The sequence below is a fragment of the Sinocyclocheilus anshuiensis genome, unplaced genomic scaffold (assembly GCF_001515605.1).
Source record: "Sinocyclocheilus anshuiensis isolate Anshui unplaced genomic scaffold, SAMN03320099.WGS_v1.1 scaffold1448, whole genome shotgun sequence".
Classification (NCBI taxonomy): Eukaryota; Metazoa; Chordata; class Actinopteri; order Cypriniformes; family Cyprinidae; genus Sinocyclocheilus; species Sinocyclocheilus anshuiensis.
Window position 1 is genome coordinate 904,516 of NW_015547730.1, and position 11,486 is coordinate 916,001.

The 11,486-nt window shown below is 35.0% G+C and overlaps 1 protein-coding gene across 1 annotated transcript in view; it reads right to left on the reverse strand.

Annotated features, from left to right (window-relative positions):
- Positions 1-11,486, reverse strand: part of LOC107704320 (vacuolar protein sorting-associated protein 8 homolog) — a 59,207-nt gene that overhangs the window by 40,364 nt on the left and 7,357 nt on the right. The window contains exon 4 of the mRNA XM_016507212.1: positions 5,967-6,047. Coding sequence (XP_016362698.1) covers positions 5,967-6,047 — 81 coding nt within the window. The remainder of the gene's footprint in view (positions 1-5,966; positions 6,048-11,486) is intronic.

Below are 11,486 nucleotides of genomic sequence, written 5' to 3' on the forward strand. Positions count from 1 at the left end.
CGCACGCACGCACGCACACGCATATTTAACCCCGACAGACATTTCTGAGGATTGAATGAAAACATACATTTCAAAATATTTCATCAGCTATCGGGGCAATTCACAAATTGTGTGTGTGTTGAAATGTATGCCAGGACAAGCTTTCCTAAGGGATTGTTCAAGTGTTTGTAATTTACATCTCAATTTTGTGGCTGCATGTTATTTACTGCAGTGATGCCAAGTGGAGAGTCTCAAAAGAAAGGGGAAAATTTGTGTGTGTGTGTGAGGGGGGGGGGTCAGGGGTTATTCTTGCCTTGCTCGCTATTTCCTTTGAATGACAAGCTGCAAATTCCCATTGGTCATGGAAAGGAGAGTGCAAACATACACTGACACACACTTACTTCCACAGACAAACTGAAAGACCGCATAACCATATTGATTGCTCAAACAGACAGACAGAGAAAGTGAAACAGAGATGAAACAGCAAAATCCTTTAACTTCTAGTAGCATGACAGTAGCTCAGCAACAGGACATTCTCCAAAAACATTTGATTTTTTAGTGAATCGGTTAGTTAAAAAAATTACTCTGGTTTTTAGAGAAGTCTATTTGTGACATTTCATGTTTATAATTATTACGCTTTAGAAATTATGTTTCATTCAGATGTTTTTGTATTAGTTGTTTAAATGTAAATGTAGGTGCTAAGGTTTGATGTTAATATCCTTCGAGTGAAATAAATACTGCTCTAATAAACTATGTAATCTAATAGGTAGACAATTAAACAAAACTTTAATTGACCAATTTAGGCAGCTTTAGCTAAAGGGTAGCTTAACTGGAATTTAACTGCTTTGAATTATGAGTACTGTAGCTTAGCTTAGCAAGCTAATGTTTCCCCAACACTGCTAAATAGCAAATAAAACTCTTTCACAATAAAGAAATTTCCCCGATTAACTGAATACCTTCCACTCTGGTAACAACAAGGACAATCTTTGAAAGTAAAAGAAGCTGTACATAACAAGGAAGGAAAAAAATAAGCTCAGCAGTACAATGTAAAATGCATAATGATCCTCAGTCCTGTATTTTAGTATACATCGAAACTAAATGCACAAATACAAATTTTAAGCTAGTGATGATATATGACATCTCTAAAGATCTATTGGTAACACTTAGGGGACCAACTCTCAGTATTTGCTTATTAGCATGCCTATTATTAACACATTGGCTGTTTATTAGCACTTATAAAGCATATATTCTGTATTATTCTGTGACCATATTCTACATCCCTAATCCTACCCAACAACTAAACTTAACAACTACCTTACTAACTATTAAGCAGCAAATTAAAAGTTTATTGAGGCAAAAGTCGTAGTTAATGGTTTGTTAATAGCGAGAAAGGGACCTTAAAATAAAGTGTGACAGATCTATTAAACATCAATATTATGGAAAGAAAGCAAAGAAATGGATTTTAGCAGTTGAAAGCTTTTTATTAGGACTCAAATATCTCAAATGGGGAAAAGCAAGACACTTTCCATTGAGAAGACAAGGAGATTTTAAGGGGTTAATTAACTGCCTTTGTTTTTTATTTTGTACTTTTCTCTGAGGTCCACTTATAATGTTATCAATATTTTTACATCAAAAAACATAATTTAGAAGTAATAAACTATTATCTGTCAGGGTGCACACTGCACAGAGGTGTGCAAATACATTTTTGACAGACAGACAGGACAGCCTATCGAAATGTTCAGAGCGAACATTTTGATTGGACGAACCTTTTATGGTCCTATGCCTTCCACAGGTGTAAATAAATTTATACTACTTAACTTAGGCCCCGTACACACAGAGATGCATTTAGCTGTATACGTAAAAATTTTGTATTGTATTGGCGTTTTGTCCAGATGGATCCAGCGTTTTGGGAGCCTGAAACTGCTATTTTTTGAAACCGGTTCCCAGAGTGGATAAATCTGAAAACAACACCTTTGTGTCTTCGTATTTATAGCCAATCCATATATTTTGTGAAACAATGTCATCACGCCACATCTCGCCCCAAGTCAGACATGGCTACGTCACGTAACAGCAACAAAAATAACAACGGCGGACTGCATGCTTGTGTTCATGCTGCAAAAGCTACTGAGCCTATTAGCTTTACTAACTTTACTAGCTTTTCTTGTTGTTGTGTTGGGTTTGTATACAGCGTGCAAGGTTTATGCTCATGCTCCAATCTTCTTCTCCATTTTTAGTGTATTTCTGTGGCAGAATTACAGCGCCACATACTGGTCTGGCATGTATACTACATCGTTTTGAGTCAGTTTCAGTGGTTTAGTGTGTACGGAGATATTTCTTGAGATGACGCTGTGTTTATGGAAGAACAAGGAAAAAAAGATTGGATAGGGAAAGCTCTGGCTTCGTGTGGATGAGCCCTTACTGATTGTTATCGGGATGTGAAGAGACTTTCAATCAGCATAATAAAAAATGTTTTTGAACCAAATCACCTAACCCCGCCTTTAAGAAACAACATACATATTAATTAAACCATAAATGTCTTTTCTAGAGACTGAGAAACGACCTTTCATCTCCCTGTAACTGCAACTCCAACATCATATCGACACTGGACATCAGCGTGAATCAATGAGTCGTCAACAGTAATTCTGTTTCTGACGTACTTCACATGCTTGTGCGACTTCCGGCAACAGGGCTAATGGATTTCAAAGGTTTCTAAAACTCTTATAATTAAAACTCTTAAAAGTCTGCAGTTCAATTCATACATGATTCAGCTTGATTCAGCATTTATTTAGTCAAATACGGAATGGAAAGGAATAAAAGGGAACACACTGAAGTCTGATGCAGATTTCTGGATGCAATTAGCCTACAGGTGACACTAAGGTGAAGAAAGCAACTCTACAAACTAACAAACAAAAATCTATAAAAGATATTAGCATTGCAAAAAGACATAAATAAGTGTCAGACCAGTTCAGTGGAATTTCAGACAACAAAGTCTCTTTATTCTTGTTTATTTTGTCTCGAATTTCAGAAAATAACAAGCAAAGCCTTTTTTAGTAAAGCCGAAACTAGGGAGGATTTTAATCCAGTTGCTACAACATAATAACACTAAAACACAAATAAAAATAAATGCTTCAGAAGTTTTCAGACAGCTTTAAAGAAAGTTCTGTGAGGGCTTGAGATGAGGGAAACTATTTATGGGAAAGTATTTAGCTGTTCATTAAGTAAAACTGTAGGGTGTATGTGTGCGTGCCACTGATAACCATTACGGGACCTAAGACGTCCAGAGAGCCTCTTCAATTATGCGCTTGTTAATTAATGAAGAAACAGCCATTAATGAGTTCTCATAACACTCCACCCTCAACTGACCCGATTAAAGCAGCTGTGAGCATAAACTGGAATAAGTTAAGTATGATAGTTCGTCTGAAGGGCGTCAATCCCTAAAAAGCTATTAAGAGGGATTGAAAAGGTACAGTATTTGTGTGTGTGTGTGTGCATGACCCACCACTGTGATGTTTTTATGAATATTGCTGAAACATGTCCTAACAGGTCCCTACTCTCTTAATAGTTTGATGTAGAATACTTATTTTATTATTATTCATACCCATATTTATAGTATAGATTATTGGTCAAATTAAAACTACTGGCATGTTGGAAATTAGCATGAAAAAGCCAATATTAGAAACTTAATCAGTAGGTAGTAGCTACACTGATTGTATTGTATCATCTTATTGTGCACTTATTTTTTCTGCCCATAATAAAATCAATAAATACCAACCCAAAATTTGCTAAATGTATACCAGCAACAGTTTGATCTCAGCAACAGATCTCTATTACCTTATAATTAATTCAAAAAATAAAAATATAAAATAACTCGAATGTGGAATTTTTACTTCTGATCACACTGCAAAAATGTTCTTCCCTTTTTAAAAAAAAAAATTTTTGTATTTTTTTTGTGTTGTTTTCCAGTGCAAATGTCTAAAGATTCTTAAATCAAAAATCAAGTTTCTTAAATTAAGAAGTGTTTTTTTTCTGAAAAGCGAGTTTATGATGAAAACAAGAACAAATATCTGACAATGGAGCCAGAAAAATATCCTTAATGCAAAAAGAAAAGGTTTAACCAAACAAAGTTTTACCCCACATATTAATGTTTGGTTTAAGCTAGGGCTGCATGATAAATCACATGCGATATTTAATGTGCATCTTATCAGTAAAGCCGGTTCTGTAATCAGCGGTAAATCTCCATCGCATAAACTCACTTAATTTTGTTCAATTTTTCAGAAATCTTCACTTTGCATCTTGAGTAAATGTATCTTGATTTAAGGATGTTTAAATATTTGTCCTACAAAACAAGACAGAAATACTGAGGAAGATATTAATTGTTTTTGCAGTGCATGCAACACTTAATGACACTACTTTCTGCTCTAATTTAAGGTCTTAATTTTACGACAAGCAGAACCACTGCTTTAATAAGCACACACAATCATTAAAACAAGTAAAATAACAATGGAAAATGTGATAATAAAATGTCTGGCTGCCTTTACAGAGGTAACAAATAAATAATTTCATTATCAAAGGGCAAAATAGTGCCAGTAAATATTCTCAACACTTGCTATTGGCATAAAGGTTTTAAATTATTCTTTTTCAAAGGATCTCACCTCCACATCTCATTCCAATTATCACATAAAACACTGTGAATTTAGCTGCTGTAGCTTCAGCTGTGTGAACAGTAAGAGAAGATCTCATTATAATTTAACAGAGCTAAATGATGCATCTTTCTATGCTGCTGTCTGAAACCAGCAAGAGTGCAATTAGTATGAAAGTAAGACATGAATGATGCATTATGGGAAGCTATACTATATGGATATATTTAATAATTAATCTTGTGAGTTAGGCTGTGCATCAACACCTCACAAACCCTGCACTACACCCTAATACAAAGTAAATAAATACATTTTAGTTTATTATAAATAATAAATAAATAAATAATAAATAAAATAAATTAGAGTTTTTGTTTACTGATGCTGCTGTAGAAATGTGCTATTCAAAATAGGCAGTGAATAATTTATGTGAGTGAAAGGGAGCTGCCATTAACAATAAGGGGCCAATAAGGTATACGTGAACATTTGAACAGGATGATGATGTGTAAATGTTTCTTATTTTGTTTAAAGATCATATATTTTCATTTAGTACTGCCCTTTAGAAGCTATATAAAATAGATGTTTCCCAGAAGACAAAATAAGTACAATTTACACTGATCATCCAATTCAAAAAGTTTACACTCCCCATGTTGCATCAGTGAATGTCTTCACATTTTGTAATAGTTGTGAGTTTGAAATGAGTTTCTCGATTGCCCTCAGTGTGAAAAATCAAACATTCACTGCTGGAAAAGGTTCAAGATGGCAGAAGATGCTGGAAAACCAATGAATGTGCAGAACCTGGAGGATTTTGCTGATAAAAAATGGGCAGCTGAACTGCTCAGGACAAACAAGGACACATAAACAACTATCACAAAACATAAAAATGTAATATTAAACCTTAATAAAAATGCATTATTAATAATAATACATTTTTATTAGTTTTTATTAATATTATTAATAATATATTATTATTAAGTTACTATTTTGTCTTGTGGGATATATGTAAACATCTGTTATGTGAAATAGTGTTTTCAGGACAATTTTTATGATCCTTCTTATTTTGTTAAAATTATTCTAGCCTTATATGTAGCATTTGTATATATCTGTAATCTGTGTTTTGTATGATATTGTCATGTACCGGATGAAAACAATAAAAACTTAAATAAATAAAAAAAATTATTAACATTTGGCAGATTCTTCAAGGTACACACACACACACACACTGTACAAGAATGCAAGACAAACGACAAGAAAGCATTCAAAATAGAAAGCATTCAACAATAACAAGCTGATGAGGTCAAATTGCTATATAATGCGTGCACACACACACACACACACACACACACACACTACCTGTTCATAGTTGAAGGTTTCTAGCATCCCTAAAATGAGTCCCTGAATCTCAGCCAGCTTTCCTTTCCCATACACAGGGTCCTGCAGGAGAGAACACATATATGAGATAAATTATTTTCTCATAGCTTTGATCACACTAGCAGAAAAAAGTACAAAGTTTGTAAGAAAATTTTAAAGGCATGTTCTGCAGTAAATCAACTTAAACACAAATCAGAGAGTAAACACAGTGCGTGCTGTCAGACTGCTTTCAGATGATGAAGGAGTGCAGTCTCAAAAACATCTCACACATACACACACACAAACAGTCATCACTTAACAGTTATCACAGGACTGCACACACATGGGTAATTTTGCCCTCGGTAGGGGCTCAGATTGATGCAGTCACAAAGATGAAGACCTGGAAGACTCTCTCTCACTCACTCACAGTATTCTATTCATTCTGAGGGACAGAAATTGTGCAAAAAACATGAAGGTCCTGCAACAGAAAACACAACAGACTGCTGACCATTCATTCATAATGACCATTCATTATTTTAATAATCACAACACTTCTATTCTTACTCTCTATAAAACTTTGTTGTTATAGTCTACCTCCTCCACACACAAGATGAATGGAGCCAATTCCCCAAGGCCAAAACTGCTTTCCCTCCAGAGAGACGTCACTCACACAAACATCTGGAATACCAAATCCCTGGAGTTCAGGTTTGAAACCCAACATATGTTCTACGAGAAGAATGAAAACTAACAAAACTCAATAAATTTCACTCTTTACAATATACCACACAAACTTCAACTACTCCTATGGAGCTACCCTTGGCAAATGGGACATCACTCTAATCCACAGGGGCCCCCATATGGGACTAATGAGCCAAATTTGGTTTTATATTTTTTGTTTTAAATCATATTTTAAAGTTTTGTATGGATAAATCTATAACAATATAACTGCATAGAAGGTGCATGAAAAGGCAAATATACAGTGTTTACACATACATTTTTAATGCTGCACAGAGGCACGCTAAATGCAGTTTGGGTATTTTTTCAAAATACACACATCTCTTAAAACAAAATTTTCACATGCTCACTAGTTTATTTAATTTGTCAGTGTATATACCGAGACTAAGGGAGAACTGCTTTAAGTAATTCCCACCGCAGTACCATTTCCACCACATTCCAAATTATGTATTATGTTTTAAGACCATCCTGTGGTATAAATCTGCAGTACATTTTTGGAATGAGATGAAGAGGCTGACTTCTTTGTATAATAAATAATTTGATTTGAAATTAAATACAATAATATTTTCTTCACATATTACATATCTCAGGTTTCATCTCAAGCATGAAAAAGTACACTAACTTCACAAAAATCTTAACATTTTAAAATGTAATTTATACCTGTGATGGCAAAGCATTTTCCGCAGCCATTACTCCAGTGGTATACAATCCTGTTTTATGTGATACTTTTTTCAAGTTCAAAAGAACAGCATTTATTAAAAATATAAATCTTTTGTAAGATTATAAATGTCTTTACTGTCACTTTTATTCAGTTTAATGTGTCCTTGCTCAATAAAGCTTTAAAAAAATCTTACTTCAAACTTTTGAATGCAAGTTTAAATCATGTTCACACAGTAAATATGGAAATTATTATCATTTTTATTTTACTATTATTATAATACTAACTTTAATAAATACTATAACTATTGTTATAATACTTTTGGTCAAATGTTTACTACATGGTTACAATTTTAAATCTTTGATAAACTGTTATAGATTTACAGAATGATATAAAGAAAATAATTTAGCACAGAAAAGGATGAATGAAGAGAAAATAATTCACTGCAAGAGAATAATTGTCTAAAATAACATCACTTTTTATTTCCAGCAAAACTATTTCACCCTGACCCAAATGGTTCTCATGGTTCTCAAGGGCCATGCAGTATGCCACTGGGAGACACTATAAACCTTCTGTGAGTTGTACAGCATGACTACTGCTTCAGGAAGAGACAGACAGAAAGAAGAGAGATGGTCTACTAATTACTTCAGTATGTTTGACTTGACTACACTCTTTAATAGATATGCATGCCACTCTAGTTGCAGGTGTTATTCAGCCTCCCAAATAACAGCTACCACTATTCAGACATCCTGTAAACAAGCTGTAAACAAATCCAAACATCCATGGACAACCAAAATTAATTTCAATATTGCAATTATATTTACACCCCTTTGAACTTTGGAGAATCGGGATTTACAGGTTCTCTTATAGAAATATAATGCCCCCTTACACTCCATCCACCCACATATCACAGTGTGTGAGATATGAAAAAGGTATGAGGTCAGCTTTGCGCATGTGCCGGTGAGTCTCGTGAAAACCAACGTTTATTTACAGGATCAAAAGAAGCAAAATTTCCTTACTTTAGCAAAGGAAAACCAGTCTCCTCTTGGCTTATATCGAAATCCTCCGACATTCTTCTTTACAAATCCTCGTTTTGTACTTCTAATTAGTGACGCTTTTTATTTCAGGTCTTTTGAACCGAAGCACTGCAACACCCGCTGAGTACAACGATAGAGCTTGAAAGATCAAAGACAATTTTTAATATAACTCCGACTGGATTCGTCTGAAAGAAGAAAGTCATATACACCTAGGATGCATCGGGGGTGAGTAAAACAGCCTAATTTTCATTTTTGGATGAACTAACCCTTTAAGAGAGATAATACTGTCGTTATAATGTAGAGAGGCTTTGCCGATGGAAACAACATTACCAGACTTACTCAGACTGACCAGAATGTGATAAAAAATTTGACATCCTTGTAATGCATTTCTCAAGGTCTTTTTTTTCCTTGTGGAAAAAACCATGTAAATGCAATATTGGATGATCTAATTTGCAGCTGGAGCAAAAGGAAACACAAACATAATATTTGCTAGAGTCTCCCATGTACCTCTAAAGAAGTTTACCCTGCTATATTTTACTTCACTTGTGAAAAGGGTTTATATACACAGCAAATGAATGTAGGAAAATTAGTGAAAATATCCACATTGGGAGTATTTGGCTCCTCTGATCAACAGTAAGAATGATCTCCACTCAGAAAGCCATGATCTCAGGAGTCTACATCCTCACATGCCATCTTGTTTTCTAGAAATATCTTTGGCAGATTACTACAGTAGGTAAATATTCCATACATTCCAGGTCATATCAGCTTAAGGTGGTTATCTGGTTGGCTACCAACGCAGTCTAATAGATCTAACCAGGGGTGCGTTTCCAAAAACAGCATCAGAAGCAGCAAGTTCTGTCGTTACCAACATAGTTCTAAGATTAGGTGCTTCCCAAAACCATAGCTCCAATGAACGTTTGCAAACAGCATCGCCACCAGCTTGGTCTGGTGCAGGCACCGCCCCCTCTCTTATAATTCTGTGGAGCACCAACAAATTGGAAATCAATTCTAAGTCTTGAATTACATAATAATGTATGTAATTACATTATTGGTTGGGTTGCTCAAACCCGCAACCCAAAGGTTGCAGGTTTGAGTCTCGTACCGGCAGGGATTGTAGGTGGGGGGAGTGAATGTACAGCGCTCTCTCCCACCTTCAATACCACGACTGAGGTGCCCTTGAGCAAGGCACCGAACCCCCAACTGCTCCCCGGGCGCCGCAGCATAAATGGCTGCCCACTGCTCCGGGTGTGTGTTCACGGTGTGTGTGTGTTCACTACTGTGTGTGTGCACTAAGGATGGGTTAAATGCAGAGCACTAATTCCTAGTATGGGTAACCATACTTGGCCACATGTCACGTCACTCACTCACGTAACTTTTTTATAATAATAATAAATACAACAATAAGCAAGCACAGTGCACATTCAAGATGACACCTGTTGATTATGTAATATATTGACTGCCATCATTTGTTAGTATAACTTGATAGGGTTCTTTCTAACCTTTCCTGTTCCTTGTCAGTGGTGCATTTGCATTCACAGCAGCGCACTAATGATTACACGCTGTGAGCAAATGCCATCAAATGTCACCATCAGCAGCCGGGCAGAACCAGAGCTGCTCAGATAGATGCCGAGGCAGGGAGATTAATGAATCAACATGGGCCACAAAAAAAGAGACTATTACTGAACCATAATGAACATGAACAATGTCAAAAACTATAGTGACAGCAAATGTTTTGACTTAGATTTACTTTCACTTTAATGTGTGTTTCTTGGTGATGTACAGTCCCGTTCAAAAGTTGGGTCAGTAAGGGATCAGTAATATTTTTCAATGTTTTTGAAAGAAAAGGTGCTCTGTTCACCATGGCTGCATTTATTTGATCAAAAAATGTAGTAAAAACAGTAATATTGTGAAATAATATCACAATTTAAAATAAGTGTTTTCAATGTGAATATATTTTAACATGTAATTTATTTCTGTGATGCAAAGCTGAATTTTCATCAGCCATTACTTCAGTCTACAGTGTGAGATGATCCTTCAGAAATCATTCTAATATGCTGATTTGCGACTAAAGAAACATTTCTTATTATTATCAATGTTGAAAACCATCGCACTGCTTCATATTTTTATGAAACCAGGATTCTTGTGTTCAGTAATGTCTTTACTGATACTTTTGATCAATTTAATTCATCCTTGCTGAAATGTACACATTTTTCAAGAATTTTACTGTAATTTAAAAATTAGTATTGTATAAGCTCACATGTAAAAAAAAAAAAAAAAAAAGGTTTTTTTTATCTCGTCCTTTGTTTTTCATCCTTTGTATCCTAACTCTACAGTAACTAGTAACTTTTAACATCTTATGAATAGTCATATGTATTTGTGTATTGGCAGCATTTCAAACAAATGTATAACAAAGGCACTTAAATATTAGGAATTGTTTTTTTAATGATCTAATCTAAAAGGAGAACTGTTTACTCCAAATAACCATTAACAACAACTTTAATACTGGTTTAAAATACTACACATCAGTTAAGTATAAAAAACATGATCTCTTTAAACTATAGCTCTTTACAAATGAGCAGGGGCGGACTTACCCATTAGGCAAAGGTAGGTGACCGCCTTGGGCCCCCAAAAGCCAAGGGCCCCCTAAAATGCTTTTCATATAGGATATGCGCATTAAGCGCGGACACGCGAACGTTTGCTGTTTACGGTGTTTATTACTATGACAACCGTCTGATTATCTCGTCCTTTGTTTTTCATCCTTTGTATCCTAACTCTACAGTAACTGATGTGTTTTAACATCTTATGAATAGTCATATGTATTTGTGTATTGGCAGCATTTCAAACAAATGTATAACAAAGGCACTTAAATATTAGGAATTGTTTTTTTAATGATCTAATCTAAAAGGAGAACTGTTTACTCCAAATAACCATTAACAACAACTTTAATACTGGTTTAAAATACTACACATCAGTTAAGTATAAAAAACATGATCTCTTTAAACTATAGCTCTTTACAAATGAGCAGGGGCGGACTTACCCATTAGGCAAAGGTAGGTGACCGCCTTGGGCCCCCAAAAGCCAAGGGCCCCCTAA